The following is a 21,594-nucleotide window of genomic DNA, read 5'->3' as shown; positions in this document are numbered from 1 at the left end:
CATCAAAAGATGCTCAATATCACTAATTACTGCTGCTGCTGCTGCTGCTAAGTCACTTCAGTTGTGTCCAACTCTGTGCGACCCCATAGACAGCAGCCCACTAGGCTCCCCGGTCCCTGGGATTCTCCAGGCAAGAACACTGGAGTGGGTTGCCATTTCCTTCTCCAGTGCATAAAAGTGAAGATGCTCAGTCGTGTCTGACTCTTAGTGACCCACCCCATGGACTGCAGCCTACCAGGCTCCTCCGTCCATGGGATTTTCCAAGCAAGAGTACTGGAGTGGGGGTGCCACTGCCTTCTCCAATCACTAATTACTAGAGACATGCAAATCAAAATTATCAGGAGGTATCATCTCACACAGTCAGAGTAGCCATCATCAAAAAGTCTACAAATAATAAATGCTGGAGAGGATATGGAGAAAACGAAACCCTCCTACACTGTTGGTGGGACTGTAAATTGGTGCAGCCACTATGGAAAACCGTGTGGAAGTTCCTTTAAAAACTAAAAATAGTTATCATATGATCCAGCAACACCCCTCCTGGGCATATATCCGAAAAAAACTCTAATTTGAAAAGATACATGCACCTCAACATTCACAGCAGCATTATTTACAACAGCCAAGACATCAAAGCAACCCAAGTATCCATCAACAGATTAATGGATAAAGAAGACAGTGTATATGTATGCATACATAATGGAATATTACTCAGCCATAAAAAAGAATAAAATATTGCCATCTGCAGAAACATCAATGGACCTAGAGATTATCATAATGAGTGAAGTAACTCAGAGAAATAGGAAATTATATGATATCACTTATATGTGGAATCTAAAAAATAATACAATTGGGGAAGGGACAGGGTGATAAATTAGGAGTATGGGATTAAGAAATACACACTATCATATATAAAATAGAGACTAACCAGTGGACACGCTGGACAAAAGGATGATTCTTGTCTAGGGCAGGACAGAGCAGGAGGGTGTGAGATTTCATCATGCTACTCAAAATAGCCTGTAACTGAAAACTCATGAATTGTTTATTTCTGGAATTTTCCATTTAGTATTTCCAGATCAAGGTTGATGCCGCATATCTCAAACCATGTAAAGCAAAACCATGGATAAAGTGGGGACTGTTGTACATATGTACATATGCTGTACATATGTTGTACATATTACCACTATTTTTTAGTTTTCTACACGAAGTGGGGCTGCCCTTGGAGCTGTCTAAATCCTCACCTTCAAGAACCGTAATCTAAAACAACCCTGTCCTGAGGAAATGAAAATGACTAATATGGCACACCTATTCTTCCCTTGACTCTGTGATTTAATTACCTGAAATAAAGTTTATTGTGAAACACTTGCTCATCCAGGTTTGTAATTCATATGTTAAAGTCTTTTTTTTTTCATATGCTTATTAACTTTATTTTTCTGCAGGAACATCTGCGATGTTCCCGCTTTTCTAATCAACCCATATCAAAGCATTGATTCATCTCAGTGGTCCTAAGGGAGGGTTTATCTAATCAACAAATAGTCAATACTCATAGCAAAGTAAGTGTTACCTCAGGCCAACAGGTCTTAGTGGTCACTAAAAGGAAACAAATTTTAAAAAAATAAACAGATAATTAGAAGTCCTGAGCTTTGGAAGACTTCCAATTCAGGCAGAACTTCTAAAGATGGAGTCATTTTCTAAAGGAGAAAATAGTCATTACTTCCTTATTTTAAAAAATGAAGTAGAACTGATTTCCAGTGTTGTATTAGTTTCACGGTGTGGAACAAAGTGATTTGGTTATACATTCATACACATTCGTTTTCAGTTCCTTTTCCATTACAGGGTATTACAAGATATTGAATACAGTTCCCTGTGCTATACAGTAGGTCCTTGCTGCTTATCTGTTTCATATACAGTTGTGTGTATCTGTTAAACCCAAACTCATAATTTATCCCCCCCTCCTTTCTGCTTTAGTAACCAAAAGTTTGTTTCTATGTCTGTGAGTCTGTTTCTCTTTTAGAAATAAGTTCTTTCGTATCATTTTTTTAGATTGAACATATTGGTGATAACCATTACTTCTAATTCCATGTTCTCTCCCTTTACCCCACAATTCACACTATGTTTGGTGCTCAAATAAAGACATACTTAAGCTTTCCACCTCATTTATCTAATTATCAAAACAAAGCCCTCATCCCTATAAACCTTAAACGCCTCTAATTAAGATAATCAACTGCAAAGAAAAAAAAAAAAGATAACCAACTGCCAATCAAGGAGTGCCCAGTGCCTTCTATGAGTTCAATGAAGTAGGTTATCGGTACTTAATCTGCATCAAGAATTTACATTAATCTGTACTACTCCCTGTGCTTCTCAGGTGGTGCTAGTGGTAAAGAACCTGCCTGCCAATGAAGATGTAAGAGACATGGGTTTGATCCCTAGGTTGCTAAGATCTCCTGGAGAAGGGAATGGCAACCTACTCCAGTATTCTTGCCCAGAGAATCCCATGAACAGAGGAAGCTGGTGGGCTACAGTCCATGGGGTCACAAAGAGTCAGACATGACTGAAGCATCTTAGCATATATGCATACACTCCTTAAAAGCACTGAGTTATCAGGAAAATTCAACCAAGTATCAATAATCAAAAGCATTTTTAATAAACATTAAGTAAGTTCAAAGGGCACAGGATATGTTTCAGAAATAACAAGTGACCATGAACAAGTTACTTCCCTATTTAAAGAGGGTTTCCCCTGTTAAATGAAGGAACTGGAACATATGGTCTCTATAATCCCATCCAGCTTCAAGTCTCAATGACTCTGAGACTATAGGCTAAGCATAAATAGTATGAAACAGAAACCTACTCTAGGGATTTCCCTACAGTCCAGTGGTTAAGACTCCCCACTTCCACTGCAGGGGGCATGGGACTGATCTCTGGTTGGGGAACTAAGATCCTGCATGCTCCACGGTACAGCTAAAAAATAAAAAAAAGAAAAAAGAAAATAGAAAACTACTCTAAGTAAAAGGATTGGCCTGTAATATACATCAGAGATAATAAATACATATCAGTACACAAAGACAGGTTAACCATCTCCACAGGAATTCAGGAAGGGACAAGATCAATGAAGGCTAGAGCAGTTTTCTAACTGGATATGGCTTCTGTAAGATGGGAAAAGATGTGGATACCCAGAGAAGTGGACAGGCTTCCAAGCAAAAATAACAGCATAAAGTCAGCAAAGAAAAAAATGAGCAAGAAACAACAGATAGATCTGGACATGGAACAATGGACTGGCTCCAAATTGGGAAAGGAATTCATCAAGGTTCCATACTGTCACCCTACTTATTTAACTTATATGCAGAGTACATCATGTGCCATGCTGGACTGGATGAAGCACAAGCTCGAATCAAGACTGTCAGGAGAAATATCAACAACCTCAGATATGTAAATGATACCACTCTAACAGCAGAAAGCAAAGAGTATCTAAAGAGCCTCTTGATGAAGGTGAAACAGGAGAGTGAAAAAGCAGGCTTAAGACTGAACATTCAAAAAACGAAGATCATGGCATCTGGTCCTCTCACTTCATGGCAAACAGATAAATGCAGTGACAGACTTTATTTTCTTGGGTTCCAAAATCACTGTGGACAGTGACTGCACCCATGAAATTAAAAGATGCTTTCTCCTTGGAAGAAAAGCTATTACAAACCTAGACAGTATACTAAACTGCAGAGACATTACTTTGCCAACAAAGGTCCGTCTAGTCAAAGCTATGGTTTTTCCAGTAGTCATATACAGATGGGAGAGCTGGACCACAAAGAAAGCTGAGCATCGAAGAACTGATGCTTTCAAACTGTGGTGTTGGAGAAGACTCTTGAGAGCTCCTTGGACAGCAAGGAGATGACACCATTCAATCCTAAAGGAAATCAACCCTGAATATTCATTGGAAGGTCTAATGCTGAAGTTGGAACCCCAATACTTTGGCCACTGATGTGACGAGCCAACTCATTGGAAAAGACCCTGATGCTAGAAAAGATTGAGGGCAGGAGGAGAAGGAGGCAAGTTGAGAAGGTTGGATGGCATCACTGACTCAATGGACATGACTTTGAGCAAATTCTGGGAGACACTGAAGGACCGGGAAGCCTGTCTTGCTGCAGTCCATGGAGTTGTAAAGAGTCAGACATGGCTGAGTGACTGAACAACAAAAACAACGACGTATATCAGTTTTGTTGCCTAAATAAACTGCTATTTCTTCTAAATTGCACTAAACTGCCAAATTAATTAATTTCTTTAATTTTTAAGATCTTTGAAGTCTTTCATTGTTAGAAGAGCTGATAAATTGCTATTGTGAATTAAAATGGCCTTTCTCTTGATAACTAAATATATCTTAACATGCAGGCCATTAATCATTAAGATTTTATGGGTCATTGCTGACCATTTTGATATGCAAGCCTGCTGTCTTAATGCTGGCTGCATACCCTCCTCTTTTTACCAAGACCAGCAACATTTTTAATGATTGATTATATTCTTCATGTATCTTCTATGGTAAGGGCATAACCAAAATAAAAGAAACAGATTTCAAATGGATGTCCATCTGCCTCTGTAAATAAAGATCTACAATAAGGTACAACATACAATCTCTAAGTTTTAAAATGAAAGAGGGCTTTGCTGGTGGATCAGTGGTAAAGAACCTGCCTGCCAATGTAGGAGACATGGGTTCAGTCCCTGATCCAAGAACATCCCATATGCCTCGGAGCAACTAAGCCTGTGCTCGTCAACTACTGAGCCTGTGCTCTAGAGTCCTGGAGCCACACTACTGAAGCCCACACTCCCTAGAACCCATGCTCCACAACTAGAGAGGAGCCCCACCTCGCCACAACTACAGAAAAGCCCGCGCACCAATAAAGACCCAGCACAGCCAAAAACAAAATAAATAACTAAATAAACTTTAAAATGAAGGGCTCAGTTTGAACTTTTTCTTTTCTTGCAGCATCTTGGTTCCCTGAAAAGCCAGCAAACCTGGGCCCCCTGCAGTGGCACCATGGAGTCTTAATCATTGGAATGATAAAACCATCTTCTGATCCTTAAGCTTACTGCTCCTATCAATGAAGAAATATTTCACTTCACTGATAGACTTCATTTCAATACTATGAAGGATTATCATTTCTTTCAAGTCAATTGTTTTAAAAACACACACTTACCCAGCATTGTTGCTGACTGCAGTTAGTCCTTTTACTCCAGTCTTTAGCAAAGCTCCTATAAGATTCTCTGGAATTCCACATAACCCAAAACCTATAATGGGCCAAGAAGATAAATAATTTTATGTAAAGGGTAATTTTCTTCGAAGGAAATGTATCTGTTACTCTTTTTTAAAAAAAGAAAAATGTACCAGCACATTATTAGACCTACTATGCAAATGCATAGATATATCTCAGCAACATAAGAAGTGGTCGTAGACAGTAAAAAGATCAATGGTTGCCAGGAATTTGAGAGGTAGGGGGACATGAATACACAGAGTACAGAAGTTTTCATGAGCAGTGAAATACTTTGTATGACATTATAATATATATATATAATATATATATCATTATACTTTGGTCCAAACCCATAGAATGCACAACATTATTTACTTCATTAAAGTGTACCCTAAGGTGAACTGTGGATTTTGGTGATTATGTCAATGCAATTCATCCTTGGTTAACAAAAAAAAAGTTCCACTCTGTTGATAATGGCTATGCATGTGTGGGGAGGGCGTATATAGGGAATTTCTGTACCTTCTTGTCAATTTTATTATAAACCTAAAACTGCTTTGAAAAAAACGTTTCCAAAAAAAAAAAAATTAACACTCAGGATAGACATTTTTGGTAAAACTTTTGTTTCACTTATATATGTATACATATTACACACGTGTGTTTGTTGGATTGTGATGTAAAATGTGTTTTTAGATCAAAAAAGTTTGCAAATCACTTTACTAAAGTTCTACTGGCAAAACAAAGCACAAATAAACCTCAAAAAAAAATGAAATAAAATAAATGGCCATATAGCTATCTCCAAGTGTTTTACATCATTATATAGTACCAGATATCACTGCCAAGTCCTTGATTCATAAGTATAAAGCCAAGTGCAATGTGTTAATACAGCCAGCTACACATTGTTTTTCTTGCACTTAACTACATATTTGTTATTTTCCCACTTTAAAATTGAACCTTTACACAGTTACTTTTTCAAGCGTGTTTGTTTTACATTCCTGGGTAGATTCTGCAGATCTAGAAGCCTAAGCCAATGACTTTCATTTCTTTTACACAATTCCTCAAACAGTATTGGGTCTAAAATTCAGTGACTGCCGAGTTGAATGAATGAATGAAGAGTAAGCCTAAAAATAACCCTTGATTTTTATGACCAAGGCCTAGAAATCCAAAGAAACGTATAAGAATCAGGCAACAAGTTTAATGAGTGTGAGAGAGGGGTGCTAAAAGACATTCTAAACTAAAAGTAGCAACAGAACTTGAGAGGCTCACTAACAGATAGATGCGGATGTGCGCTCTAGCTTCTAAAATGAGGAGGAACAAAAGGAATGGCCAGTGTGGGCTGCTGAGATCAATGCAAACTTTTTTTTTTCCTTGATGCAAACGTTTTTAAGGTGAGCAGAATTCCCAAGTACCAAGGGATTTTTCAAAGCTACTAGTAAGATATCCCCATTTAAGGTGTCAGCTTTTCAAATAATAGGAAAAGAAATAGAAAAGGAAAGAAAAGGTCAGATATAAAGTGCTAAACCTTGCTAAACTTTCAGAAAGGGGACACTATAATAAAAAAAATAGATAATATGCAATAAATAAATTAAAATAAGATAAAGAATCGATAATTAAACAATAAAATAACTGGCATTTCTAATAATTGGCATTTATTAACAAAGTAATAAAATAATTAGCCTTTCTAATCACCTCACCATTGTGATTTCCCTGCTTTGCGAAAATCAAAAGGAAAACAATACTATTACTCACCACCAACCAGTATTGTTGCACCATCAGGAATGTCTTTTACCGCTTCCACTGGGTCTGTATAAAATTTGGTATGGTGAGCTGTGCTAGTTGAAAAGTAGCAAATACATCCCTAAAACATTAAAAAACATTTTTAAGTGAACAAGCATTTGGAAACTTGTGTTTATTTTGCATGTATACAAATATATTCAATTATTATATATACAAGGATAATTTCACTAGCTTGTCTTTGAAAGAGTGGGGCTGTATGTAGTTCATCTTAAGAGTAGGATGGACAGAGACTTCCCTGATGGTCCAGTGGTTAAGACTCCAGGCTCCCAATGCTGAGGACTCAGGTGAAATCCCTGGTTAGGGAACTATATCCACATGCCAAATCTAGAGTTCACGTGCCACAACTAAAGATCCTGCCTGCCACTGTTTACAATAGCCAGAACATGTTATCAACCTGATGTCCATCGACAGGTGAATAGATGAAGAGGTTGTGGTACATATACACAATGGAATATTACTCAGCCATAAAAGGAACAAAACGGGGTCATTTGTAGTGATGTGGATGAACCTAGAGTCTCTCATACACAGTGAAAGAAGTCAGAAAGAGAAAAACAAATATTAACGTATATACATGGAATCTAGAAAAATGAACCTATCTGAAAGGTAGGAATAGAGACACAGATACAGAGAACAGACTTGTGCACACAGAAGGGACAAATGAAGGCAGGCAAACAGAGAGTAGCACCAACATATGTATGCTACCATGTGTAAAACACAGCTGGTGGGAAGCTGCTGTAAAACACAGGGAGCTCAGCATGGTGCTCTGTGATGACCTAGTGAGGTGGGGTAGGAGCGGGGAGGGAAGCTCAAGACAGAGGGGATATATGTTATGTATACTTATAGCTGATTCACTTTGTTGTACAGCAGAAACTAACAGGACATTGTAAAGTAATTATCCTCCAATTTTAACAAATCCTATGGTAAACCATAATGGAAAATAATATTTAAAAACATAACATATATATATATATATGTATAACTGAATTACTTTACTGTGTGACAGGAATTAACACACTGTAAATCAACTATAAGTGAAGTGAAGCTGCTCAGTCGTGTCCGACTCTTGGCAACCCCATGGACTGTAGCCTACCAGGCTCCTCTGTCCATGTGATTTTCCAGGCAATAGTACTGGAGTGGATTGCCATTTCCTTCTCCAGCGGATCTTCCCGACCCAGGGATTGAACCTGGGTCTCCCGCATTGTAGACAGATGCTTTACCATCTGAGCCACTAGGGAAGTCTTACTTCAATAAAAATAAATAAGAAAAAAAAAAGATACTGTGTGTGGCAACTAAGACCCAGAGTGGCCAAATCAACAAATAAATATTTAACAACAACCAAAAAAGAGTAGAGATTCACAAATTACCACCAGAATCCCCTTATGATCGATATTTTCTATTATATAAGAAAAGCTCTGTGTCATTTGAGGCCCCTTGAAAGAGTGAAAGAAAGCAGATACTGTGTATGATGGGACTCAAATTCACAATGTCAGTGTCAATATTGATTTTTGATAGCAATACAACCAACAAATATTTCCTGAGAACCCATATGTGCCAAATACTCTGCTATTTATTCCAATCTAGTAAGTATTAGGCAATGGCAACCCACTCCAGTACTCTTGCCTGGAAAATCCCGTGGATGGAGGAGCTTGGTGGGCTGCAGTCCATGGGGTCGCTAAGAGTCTGGCATGACTGAGTGACTTCACTTTCACTTTTCACTTTCATGCATTGGAGAAGGAAATGGCAACCCACTTCAGAGTTCTTGCCTGGAGAATCCCAGGGACGGGGAGCCTGGTGGGCTGCCATCTATGGGGTTGCACAGAGTCGGACACGACTGAAATGACTTAGCAGCAGCAGTAAGTATTAAGATACAACTGATGCTCTCAATACTATAAATACTACAGATTTGGGCCTTGATCCAACCTTAGGTATCAAAGAACACCTCCGGAAGGGACAAGAACAGCACACAAAAACTCATTCCCTTCTAGGGCCTAGAGTTTATGGATGCCAGAGAAAAGTGCAAACTGTTAACTCCAAGAGGGGCATGGCCAGTCTCATCACAGTGTACTATCTGGTGCAAGTCAGGCTATCTGGCGAGCATTCACCATCAGTTTTAAACTGTTTCCCTCTTTACACTTCACTCACAGTATGAACAGGAAAAATGATAAAGTCGATTGAGTTGCAATCAATCATTCATACTTAACATCATCTCTCCTTTATTCTTATTAAATAGTCGACCTGAAAAAAGAGGGCTTCCCCAGTGGCTGAGGGGTAAAGAATCTGCCTGCCAAGCAGGAAATAGAGAAGACGTGGGTTTGATCCCTGGGTTGGGAAGAACCCCCGGGAGGAGGAAACAGCAACCCACTCCAGTAGTCTTGCCTGAAAATTCCCATAGACAGAGGAGCCTGGTGGGCTACAGTCCATGGAATCGCAAAGAATCAGACACAACTGAGTACGCATGCATAAAAAGAGAGGGGGTAGAGAGAATGACACCTGACTCCTGAGACACTGCCCCTTAACCAGCCCATCGATGTAAGCTCACACCCATGCTTATCAGAGCCTCCGAGACAGAGAACTCTAGGAGACCAAAGCAAAAGCATAAATGAGTGCTCTCATTTTTTTAATCCCTCAAAAGTCTCCTTTCATAAAAAGTGTCAGTTCAGTTCATTTCAGTTCAGCCACTCAGTCGTGTCCGACTCTTTGTGACCCCATGGACTGCAGCATGCCAGGCCTCCCTGTCCATCACCAACTCCCAGAGTTTACTCAAACTCACATCCACTAAGTCAATGATGCCATCTAACCATCTCATCCTCATCCCCTTCTCCAGCATCAGGGTCTTTTCAAATGAGTCAGTTCTTCGAATCAGGTGGCCAAAGGATTGGAGTTTCAGCTTCAGCATCAGTCCTTCCAATGAACACACAGGACTGATTTCCTTTAGGATGGACTGGTTGGATCTCTTTGCAGTCCAAGGGACTCTCAAGTGAAGTGAAGACACTCAGTCATGTCCGACTCTGCGATCCCATGGACTGTAGCCTACCAAGCTCCTCCATCCATAGGATTCTCCAGGCAAGAATACTGGAGTGGGTTGCCATTTCCTTCTCCAGGGGATCTTCCTGACCCAGGGATCGAACCCGGGTTTCCCACATTGGAGGCAAACGCTTTAACCTCTGAGTCACCAGGGAAGCCCCAAAGAGTCTCAAGAGTCTTCTCCAACACCACAGTTCAAAAGCATCAACTCTTTGGCACTCAGCTTTCTTCACAGTCCAACTCTCACATCCATACATGACTACTGGAAAAACCACAGCTTTGAGTAGATGGACCTTTGTTAGCAAAGTAATGTCTCTGCTTTTTAATATGCTATCTAGGTTGGTCATAAAAAGTGTCAATTAGTACAAAAGGTAGAGGAGGAAATGGCAACCCACTCCAGTGTTCTTGCATAGAGAATTCCATGGACCGAGGAGCCTGGTGGGCACCCCCTGGGGTCGCAAAGAGTCGGACACAACTGAACAACTAACACACAATATAAAAGGAGATTAAGAAACTATACTGAAAGTGCAATGAGATCTGCAAAGGTATAGGTTGCTAAATGACCTCTGTCCTTTTAAATTGCAACCTTGGTCAAGGTCAGATAAGGAAGAGTAGTTTACCGTGGCACACTGCCCACACACAGGGAAATAAGCAGAGGTGGGGATAGGAAGGAAAGAGCTTGAACCACCAACAGCGGTCTCCTCTGTCCTATACTCAAGTAGCAGGGATTTACTTGATTCTGTTTTAACACACACATATATATGAAAATATGTTTTTAATCTTAGAACTTGAAAATTTGATAGCCTAACGAGGCCAACATATATATCATAAAATGAAACTGAGGATATCTCCTAGAAAACAGGGGCTTCTCAGGTGGTACAGTGGAGACACAAAAGATGGGGATTCGATCACTGGGTCGGGAAGATCCCCCTGAGGAGGAAATGACAACCCATTCCAGTATTCTTGCCTGAGACATCCCAAAGACAGTCTGGCAAGCTACAGTCCATAGGGTGGCAAAGAGTCAGACACAACTGAGCACGGATGCATGCCTAAAAAACAGAGAAGAGAAAAATACACACGTATCTAATCCAACCATCTCATTTTACAAGTGAAGTTTCCGAAGATAGAAGGATCTTGTAATTTACCCCACACTGTTAAAGCAAGACCAGTTCCCAGGTTTCGCCTTCTATCACTGGGGCCCCCTACCACAATATGTTCCCTTCTGTCCTTTTCAAAAATCCTCAGTCTTATACTACTTCTATTTTATTACTTATGTACAACAAAGCTTTATGAGTGTCATATTTTTTCATGAAGAACTCTGTTGTCCTTATTTTCAGTGAAAGGTAAAGAGTCAGGGCCTTAGTAGGAAGAGGAAGAAAGTTAAAGAATTTGTCTGGGGGGTAAAACTGCTGAAGACTGAAAATTCTTTCAATATGTCCGTACACTCTAGTAATCTAACACAATTATCTATTAATGTTTCCAAACTTATAGCTCCTCTGACATTTTTTACTGTAGTTAAAATCGGTTGTTGTTGTTCAGCCGTGTCCAGCTCTTTGCGATCTCATGAACTACAGCATGCCAGGCTCCCTGTCCTTCAATATCTCCCGGAGTTTGCTCAAACTCATGTCCATTGAGTCGATGATACCATCCAAACAGCTCATCCTCTGTTGCCCTGTTCTCCTCCTGCCCTCAATCTTTTCCAGCATCAGGGTCTTTTACAAGTTGGTTTTTTGCATCAGATGGCCAAAGTATTGGAGCTTCAGTTTCAGTATCAGTCCTTCCAATGAGTATTCAGGATTGACTTCCCTTAGGATTGGCTGGTTTGATCTCCCTGTTGTCCAAGGGACTCTAGAGAGTCTTCTCAATCACCACAATTCAAATGGCAAGCCACTCCAGTATTCTTGCTGGAAGAACCCCGTGAACAGTATCATTCATTACAAACAGTCATAAATTGCTGAGAAGTTGACTTACCTGGTGGTCCAGGGGTTAAGACTGAGCTCCCAATGCAGGGGACCCAAGTTTGAACCCTGGTCAGGCAATTAGATCCAACCTGCCACAACTAAGAGTTCACATGCTGTGATGAAGATCAAAGATCCCAAGTGCAACAACTAAGACCCACGGCAGCCAAATACATATATAAATCTTTTTTTTCTTAATTACTGAGACACTTGTGCTACATCTCCCCCCAAAACAACCTCAGAAGTATTTTAGAAAAAACCGAAGTGTTTCACATTTACCCAGACAATCAAAAGCTTAAAAGCAATAAACTAATTCGCATTTTTAGAGAATGTGAGGACTCAAGATAATAAAGAATTTACAGGTACTCAGCATTGGTCTGTTCATTTTGCATATGTTCAGTTAACAATATTTGTTGATATTTATAATTTATTTATTATAACAACATTTGGTATCTATTGACTGAGAAACAATGGCATAATGGGCCACACTCTATTAATCTCAGAGTCTAAAATATCCTTGTTTCAAATGCCAGTAGAAGTATTAACTGGAGAAAATTACTTAACTTCTGAGCCTCTTTTTTTGGCGGGTGGAGGGGAGGTGGCAGTGACATTAAGTTTATAGAAGTGAAAGTCACTCAGTCATGTCCGACTCTTTGCGACCCCATGGACTATACAGTCCATGGAATTCTCCAGGCCAAAATACTGGAATGGGTAGCCTTTCCTTTCTCCAGGAGATCTTACCAACCCAAGGATCGAACCCAGGTCTCCAGCATTGCAGGTGGATTCTTTACCAGCTGAGCCACAAGGGAAGCCCAAGAATACTGGAGTGGGAAAAAAAAAAAAAAAATACTGGAGTGGGTAGCCTATCCCTTCTCCAGCAGATCTTCCCGACCCAGGAATCGAACCAGGGTCTCTTGCATTGCAGGTGGATTCTTTACCAACTGAGCTATCAGGGTTTACAAAAAGATGATCATTTTTTAAAAATTCTTGTCAATGATGTCCATATAATTAGACATGTAATTGTATCACATAACAAGACACTCTTAATTTTTTTTTAAAAAGCATGATACAAATGATGATAACTGTTTCCCAGGGATGTAGTACAGATCAAACAATTATGTATTATTATTATAAAGCTAAGAAGCACTTAGCCCTGAGCCTGGATTACAGAAGATACCCAGGGGATATGATCTTCGCTTGGGAAATGCAACCTTTTCTCCACTGCCCGCCAGGGCAGTAAGATTAACCTGACATTGATTGAGAGTTTAGTTTTCATTTTTAACTTTCCCACTCTACCCTCCACGAATGCAAAAACAGACACATTACTGATTTTACAAAGAATTTAACATGATCCATACTATAACAATTAATCCAAGCAATCTTTGTTGAGGGTTTTGAAAAAAAGAAATGAGCCCCAGCTTTAAGATTACTTTAATATAATTATTTTATTCGCAATCAAGTTGCCAGTGTAAGTATCCAAAGATTATTGGGCAAACAGCAATATGAACTGCAGGCAGTGAGGCGAAAAGGAAGCACGATGCCTGAGGCCAGTTACCACAGAAACTTTGCTGTGGATCTTCAAGGCCTGAAGACCAGCGAACTGCCCAGAACCTGGGAGGCAGCACCCCTGAGAAAGCCTTGGAATCTGTTCTCTGACACACATACTCCTTGCCCACTATCCCTTCCCACATTCCCTGCTTCTGTTGGTCAAGAAACAGACACCCAACACCTTCCAAGAATTGGCAGGGAGGTGGGGAGAAAGATGTTTCTAATCACCTACCTTTATTCCTATGATAACTGAATTCAAGTAGAGTTCTAAACTGCTCTACCTTCTACTATATTTTAAATATTAAAATAATGATGTGAAAAAACCCAAGCATCATCTGCTACAAAAATAAGTAAATAAATAAAATAATCTTCAACTTTGCAGAAATTACCTAAAAGAATGAAGAGTAATGACCTGTACAGCTTTGACAGCTACTGATTCTAGGAGTAATTTTTTCTTTTCCACTGAGATCTTCCTTTACATTAACATAATATACTTTGTTTTGTTTTTCCACCCTCCTACCTTCTGCAAAATTCCATTTCATTGTTGCCACTAGTTTCTGCTAATACTATTGAGGGAAAGAAATAATAGTGATTCAGTACATAATGAAGCTAAGAAATAAAATTCTTGCAGTGAAAAATTGTTTTCTATTAAATCTAGTTCTTTGAAAATCTTCTCCCTTTTCCCACTTTGTTCTCATCTTCAAATTCTTACACTTAATCTTTGAGATCAGATTCTACTGTGGAGCCTAAGTTTTATCTCATGACTTCCCAATCCAGAACTCCTTGCTTTCTAATCACTTTTACTACTAATTCTTTCACCGAAATTTCTCTTTTTTCTGTCATTCAACACTCCAGAACTTAGTGAAATGAAAATGCACTTCACTTTGCAGATGTCTGAGGGAAAATTCACAAACCACACTGTCTTTTTTTATTTTTCAACAAATTTTATCTTAATGATAGGAACTATACACCTACACGCTCTCTACCTTGTCTCCTTATAGTTAAATATATCGGGACACAGAAAGATTGACATTGCCTAGGTCAGTCTCAAAGTTGTATATATAGAAGTGGGGAGGATAGGCCATCTGGAGAGAGGTTCAGAAAACACCATTAGAAGGAAAGGGCATTAACATGCAAGTGGATATACACTGTCTTGCAAGGAGAGCATGGCACTACTGCCAAGAGGAAGTAGTGACATGTGCTAAAATGCTTTAGGTATCCAGCACTGGACCAGTGTTGACCAAAGATGGACACTGTCATTAATAATTAATCACTCACTCATGACACAAACGGATCACAAGGAGCTCACAGGAGTTGCTGACACGGAGCAATGCTCTACAGCAATAGCATACTTCGTTTTCTAGGGAATGTACATATCGTATTCCAATTTTGAGGGATGCCCTGAAGCACTCTGAAGGATCATAGATAAATAAGCAATGCATTCTGCCTAGCGGATCAGAAAGTGTAAAAGCGTGCCAAGACTTAAAAAAAATAACGAGGGTGGGGATTCCAGAAAGGGGGAGCTGCCTGAGCAAAGGTACCAAGATGTAGAAAGACTATGTTTTCAAGAGCATGCAGGATCACACTGTGGAGAGAAGCTCATGAAGATCAGGCTGGTAAGGAAGTCAGGGCAAGTTGCAAAAGGCCTTAAAGACAACATTAGAGAGCTTCAACTTCATCCTTCATTGAGGAAAGGACAGCAAAGTGTTTTGTTTTGTTTGAAACAGAGATGTCACAACTCTCATACAAAAGCCTGAATCAGGAAAGTGGCAGAGGAACTCATTCTTTCATTCATTCCTCTATTTGTTCTAAAATACCCATTCTGGTGCCTCAGCTGGAAAAGAATCTGCCTGCAGTGTGGGAGACCTGGGTTCGATCCCTGGGTTGGGAAGATCCCCAGGAGAAGAGAAAGGCTACCCACTCCAGTATTCTGACCTGGAGAATTCCAAGGACTGTATAGTCCATGGGGTCACAGTCAGACACAACTGAGCAACTTTCCCTTTCATACTTAATACTGAGACTAGAGAGTTAACAAACAAACAAATAACCTCACAAGCATAGTCTCTGCTCTAGTGAAACTTACAAACTTACAAGGATAACAGCCACTAAATAACTGCAAAATTATCACACATGACACTGGTAATCAACTGCAAGTTAAAGAAAGGAGCAGAGGAGAGAATGGTTCCAAATTTCTAGCTTACATTCTGGATGGATACCGGTGCTGTTAACCATAATAAAAACAAAACAAGGAAGGAAAAAGCCACATTACAGCTGGTTCATTTTTGATCAGAAAGTCCTGAGAAGTACTGAGTGACATGAACCAGTAAGTTGTACTGGAAGGAAGGCAGTTCAGGAGAGTCTGGGGTTGGAGATAAATCTGGAAAAGATGGTTTTCAAAGAAGAGAAATAGCTATAAGTGTTAATGGTAGTTTTAAGATTTTTTTTTCAGTAATAATTTTCTATAGTGAATGGAAAATAGTATTTAACATACCCTCCAAAACAATCATGGACTAAGGAAGATGGAAGATACCTTCGGGTAGTCTGTTTAGGTCAAAGGCAATGCCACTGGCTCTGAAAGTGCAGTCCTCAGACCAGCAGCTTTACTATCTGGGAACGAATTAACACAAAGTACTGAGCTCCTACCAGGACCTACTAAATGGGAAACTCTGGGCATGAACATAGCAATCTATTTGATAAAGCCTCCAGGTAATTCTGATGCACACTCAAGTCTGGAAGACATGTTTACCACAAACAAACAAGAAAAAAAAAATCTCATTTTACCTGTTGGTTATATTTAGTAAAAAAAAAAAAAAAAAAAAAATCCTCAAGGTTACTCCATAAGTTTTCCCACAGTGTTTTCTCATCCTCGTAGGAAATGTGTTCAGTGTCTATTCTATGCATGGCAGTGTGTCATGCTCAGAGAGATGGAGAATGAGGCATACAATATGGTTTGCAAATTTCATCTGGTTATGAAGATGATGTCTACACGTTCAAAAAGTTAAACAAGTATACAAGTGTTACAGTTAATGCAAGTAGGAGGTGAGGATTTAAGGGGTAAGCAGTAAGAGATTTAAGTGCCAAGTCCTGGAGAACACCAAGCAAGGGGAGTTGGACCTACGATCAACAAATCCTGAAAGAGAGATGAGATACCGAAAAACCCATAATTTGTAACTCGGCCATCTAAGAAGACGTTTGCTGGGCTTTGGGAATAGTTTAATAATACACCTAAGAAAATAAGTAAATTACACTTAGGCAAATAAGTAACTAGCAGGGCTTCCCAAGTAGCCCAGGGGTAAAGAATCTGCCTGTCAATGCAGGAGACACAAGAGAGGTGGGTTCGATCCCTGGGTAGGGAAGATCCCCTGGCATAGCAAATAGCAACCCACGCCAGTATTCTTGCCTGGAAAATTCCATGAACAGAGGAGCCTGGCGGGCTACAATTCATGGGGTCGCAAAGAGTTGGACACGACTGAGCATGCACACACAACTAAGGGCCAAAACAAGGTATGTTATTAACCTTGGCCCAGGGAGGTCGCTGTGTCCCGATCTGCACTCGTTTCAGCGCCCACAGCAATGACAGAAGGTCGAGCTCCCTTCTAACAATGCTTTACAAATCCAAAGCTACCTGCAATTATCAAAATGCCTCCTAACAGGTATTTACGTGTAAATCTTCCCAGTTCTTAATCACCATCTAGCACTCACCTACGGGCTTTCTCACAGCCCCTCCCCGTTCACCGCTCTCAGAGTGGATGCCAGTAAGATGCCACAGCAAATGGGGAGGAAGCGAAGTTCCTTGTGAGGAGGTAAGTGTTCAAGGCACACTTTTTAAGCTCAGAACTATTATTCAAAAACATCACTTTGCCTTGTCTCTTCCAAGGAAAAGGCTCCCGTGGTGACGGAGGTAGCTGAGGTAAGCTAGTCTCCTAGACTCGCCACTCCGGTCCTGTCCGAGGACTCCGGATAAGAACCGCACCGGGGCGACGGCTTACAGGCGGGGACAGAACACGCGGGAAAAAAAAAAAAAAAAAAGACACAGCCCACAACCGCAGCGCAGGGGCCTCGAGATACTACCGGTAGTGAAGAGTTTGCAGTAAGAGTGGACAATGTTTGCAAGAACTTTGAAAACGGAAATCCTAAGGAGCCTCAGAAGAAAGGGATGCCCGCGCTCGAAGCCAGACCTCCACAGGGTACTCGGCGTGGCGAGGTAAACGCGCAGGCAAGCGCTCCAGTCCGGGTTCCGCTTCCCACCGCCGAGGTGCGGCGCAGCCCCATGCGGAGAAGGGGCGCAGCGTTCCACCGCCTTGGCGGCAAACTCGAGCCGACCCCTGGCTAGCCCAGCCCTCAGTTCCGGGCCTGTAGAGGGGCCTCCGCCCCGAGATCCCCAATTCAGAGCGTAAACCTACCCCTTGCAGCCGTCGCCCCTTGCCCTCCTTAAGCCGGCGAACCCTCCCGGTCCCGTTTCGGCCGCCAAAGCCCCTTCCCAAGAAACTGCCCGCGAAACGGAGACGGGAGCCAGGGCCTCTCCGCGCACTTCCGTGCCTCGTCTCGCCTCACTGGGCAAGCAGGTGCAGAACCAAGTCAAGGAGGCCAGGCGGAGAAGCAGCGAGGCAAGGAGGCGTCGGCGCGCCTCGGGGCCCTGGGAACCGCGCTCAGATGCCGGCTCCCGGGCTGGAGAGGTTGGGTGTGGGCAGACAAGAAAAAACGCTCGGGCTTTCGTCCGCGTTCTTCCGGGCGCGGCCTTGCTCTTCACCTGCACTTTACCTTGGACCAGACGCCCGCTGAGGGGAGGGCGGAGGCGCAGAACCGCAGGCGCGGGGAGAGGCGTGCGAGAGCTGCCATGCTGGGGTGGGCGCAGGCCGTGTGTGTCCACTGACGCCGCCGGGCCGCCGCGTCACTGGACGGGAGGAAAAGGAAGGCGCACGGAGGGCGGTCTGGAGGCTCGAGAGCGCTGCGGTGACGTCGTGGGTCCTCTGGCGCCGGGGCTCGGCAGACAGAGCAGCGAGGATGGGAGGGGCCCGCGGGCGGGGCGGGTCGCGGGGGAAGGTCCCAGCCTAGCGGCGGTCGGATACATCACGCGGTCGGGCGTGCCTTGGTCTGCCCTGGTGCGCTCAGTTGCCGCAGCAGCCGCTAGGCTGCGAGCGGTCATGGGTAACTGTCTTTGCCAAGGTCAGGGATAGGTCTTAGCCTAGTATTCGGGCGGTGGAGCTTGTTGCTCTTTCTTATCAGTGTCTAGAACCTGTGGAAGCTGCGAAGGTGGACCCGCCTTGAGGCCCTTCCCCATCTATGGACAACGTTCCTACGTCTTCCGTTTCTCAGTCTTGTCTCCCTACACCCGTCCTCGCTTGTGTAAGAGTAAGTTTGCTCTGAGAATCAGCCAGGAGCCGTCTGCCCTGGGATATGATCAGACTGGCCGCATCAAGATGGTCCCTAGTGAAGAAGGCTAGACGAGGACTGGCCCTCTGGGACCGAATGTAGGCACACCTTTTCCCCGCTCGGCATCATCCAAGTCTACATTGTTCAGGAGCTTCGGACACTGGAGTCCTGGAAAACCCCGAGATTACTCTACAGAAGCAAACATGTAGCTGGTAATCCCTTTGACAGATCTGAGACAAGTTTCCTAATAAGCCTGTGTCCTTATCTGCAAATTAAAACTGTTAGTAATACTCAGAACTGTTGTAAAGATTACATGAAGTAATTCATGCAAGGCTTCTGGCTCCATTATAAACACTCAATAAATCTTAGACGTTATTCTAAGTTTATTCAAGTTGCAATGGTGTATTGATACGGCACATATATTCAATCCAAGCCATATCTTTTAGCCAGCTAGCTCCTTGAAGACCTGAGCCAAGTCAGGTTTCTTCAAAACCATCAATGCTCTTAGTAGCTGGATGGAAGGACCAAGTGAAAAGTCCATAATCATTTTATTGGATTAAGGACTGACCAAAGGAATGTGGTTGTTAGTTTTAAACCAAAGCAAAGCAAACACGAAAATTAAATGAGCCCTTAGCTTCCTTAGCAAGTACACTGAGGTTCAAATGGACAGTCAGTCCAGTTTAAAGTCTATCCATCAAAGTGCTTACCCTTTCATGATATTCTTTCAACTCCTAAGTTTTTCATTTTTCCTATAAATACTATAATTTTAATTAAAATCATTGAGGGAACAAAACACCAAGTTAAATTGTCCAACTACATGAGCAGAAATTAACTTCGCATTGCTCAATATTTTCAACACATAAGAAATTGGATGGAGGGGAAATTCAAGTATTAGAACTAAAGTTCCATTGCTAATCTTAATACAGTATATTACAGTTATTGTGCTGTAGCTGATAGAATGTGAAAAAGCTATCCTCACAACTGGGTCTGCTTTTCCATTTTTGCCCTTCCACAGGGCACATGAAATGGAAAATAGCATTAGCAACTTTGTCAAACTGTGGTCATATGACACACTCTTCTTGGCTGGTCTCACTCTGTTGCTCCTGGCTGAGGAAAAGACGCATATTTTTAGTGTTACTCTGTGTGACTCTAAATCTTGTGAAGAAAATCAGCCTCATTACTTTGTGGTCAAAACACATTATTATTTTTTGGCTCTATGGCTCTGTTTTATACTTTATAAATAAAACATGAGTATCTTCAACTGGAACAAATTATAGAAAAGTTTTTCTGTACAGATTTTCTTTCTGGTTCCACAAAACCATTTCAAATTTAATCAGTTTGAAATCAACTTTTTAAAAATATCTTAATTTTTCTGAACTAATAAGAATAGCTCCCTTTTGTTTAAGGAGCAGTTTGTGACAAATATATATCATATTCTGAAAACTTTTCTTCGGGTAATCTTGTAGTGCTTAACTTCCACATTCTTAAAACAGGGGGATTGAATTGAATTCAAAGCTTTTAAACAAATGATCTGATTTTAGACATGCAATAGGAAAGTTTATTTTGTATTATGTTATTATATATAAAAATACATATATTTTATACATATATTGCATGTATTGTTATTTTTACATTTTTTTATTTCAAAATTGATTTTATCAAAATCAAAACAGTGTCATTAACTGTACATAATAAATGGCTCAGTCAGTAAAGAATCTGCCTGAAGTGTGGGAGACCTGGGTTCAGTCCCTGGGTAGGGAAAATCCCCTGGAGGAGGAATTGGCAACCCACTCCCAGGATTCTTGCCTGAAAAATCAGTAGGCAGAGGAAGCTGGTGAGCTACAGTCCATGGGGTCACAAAGAGTCTGACACGATTGAGTGATTAACACTTTCACTTTTCAATAAACTATTTTATATATGTGTGTGTGTGTTAGCAACTGAGCACATACATCTGTGTATACTTATACAAAAACATTCTCCTCCCTTTATGGCTCAGACACTGAAGAATCTGCCCGCAATGCAGGAGACCCGAGTTCAGTCCCTGGATTGGGAAAGTCCCTTAGAAAAGGAAATGGCAACCCACTTCAGTATTCTTGCCTGAAAAACCCCATAGACAGAGGAGCCTGGCAGGCTACAATCCATAGGCTCCCAAAGAGTTAGACACTACTGAGGGACTAACAAACCCTTTCTATCAAATGATTGCCGTCAATGTGTCAGAGTTGGTTAGACTGTAAGTTGTTATTCTCTGTTTAAGAGAGTTTTATTTAAATTCTGCTAAAATATGGTAGTTACCATCTCTCATTACTGAAAGATAGGACATTTTGCCATCACAGTTGGAGTATTTCTTCAAATTGATAATCAGGGTATTTGAAGACTTGTTTTCCAATGTTGTTTGACTGGTTTAACTAGTAATAGGAGTTTTTAACCAGATCATTTGAATATAAAAAAAAATCTATGCATGCTTCATTTTATACAATGATTCTTAACCATATGGAAAACAAATCCCTTCAGACATATAATTTTCCTCTAATGGCTATGAAAGACGTAAAAAACTTTTTACTTAACTGCTGCTGCTGCTGCTAAGTCGCTCCAGCCGTATCCGACTCTGTGCCACCCCATAGACAGCAGCCCACCAGGCTCCCCCGTCCCTGGGATTCTCAACGCAAGAA

The 21,594-nt window shown here is 41.2% G+C and overlaps 1 protein-coding gene across 1 annotated transcript in view; it reads right to left on the bottom strand.

Annotated features, from left to right (window-relative positions):
* The window catches only part of OXCT1 (3-oxoacid CoA-transferase 1), a 154,534-nt gene extending 136,022 nt beyond the window's left edge, over positions 1-18,512 (bottom strand). The window contains exons 1-3 of the mRNA XM_013972785.2: positions 18,314-18,512; positions 6,975-7,083; positions 5,175-5,265 (exon numbers count right to left, since the gene is read on the bottom strand). Coding sequence (XP_013828239.1) covers positions 5,175-5,265; positions 6,975-7,083; positions 18,314-18,391 — 278 coding nt within the window. The 5' untranslated portion in view covers positions 18,392-18,512. The remainder of the gene's footprint in view (positions 1-5,174; positions 5,266-6,974; positions 7,084-18,313) is intronic.

Source organism: Capra hircus, chromosome 20 (assembly GCF_001704415.2).
Source record: "Capra hircus breed San Clemente chromosome 20, ASM170441v1, whole genome shotgun sequence".
Taxonomy (NCBI): Eukaryota; Metazoa; Chordata; class Mammalia; order Artiodactyla; family Bovidae; genus Capra; species Capra hircus.
Note: the sequence above shows the minus strand (reverse complement) of the source record. Positions and strands in the feature narration are given on the sequence as shown.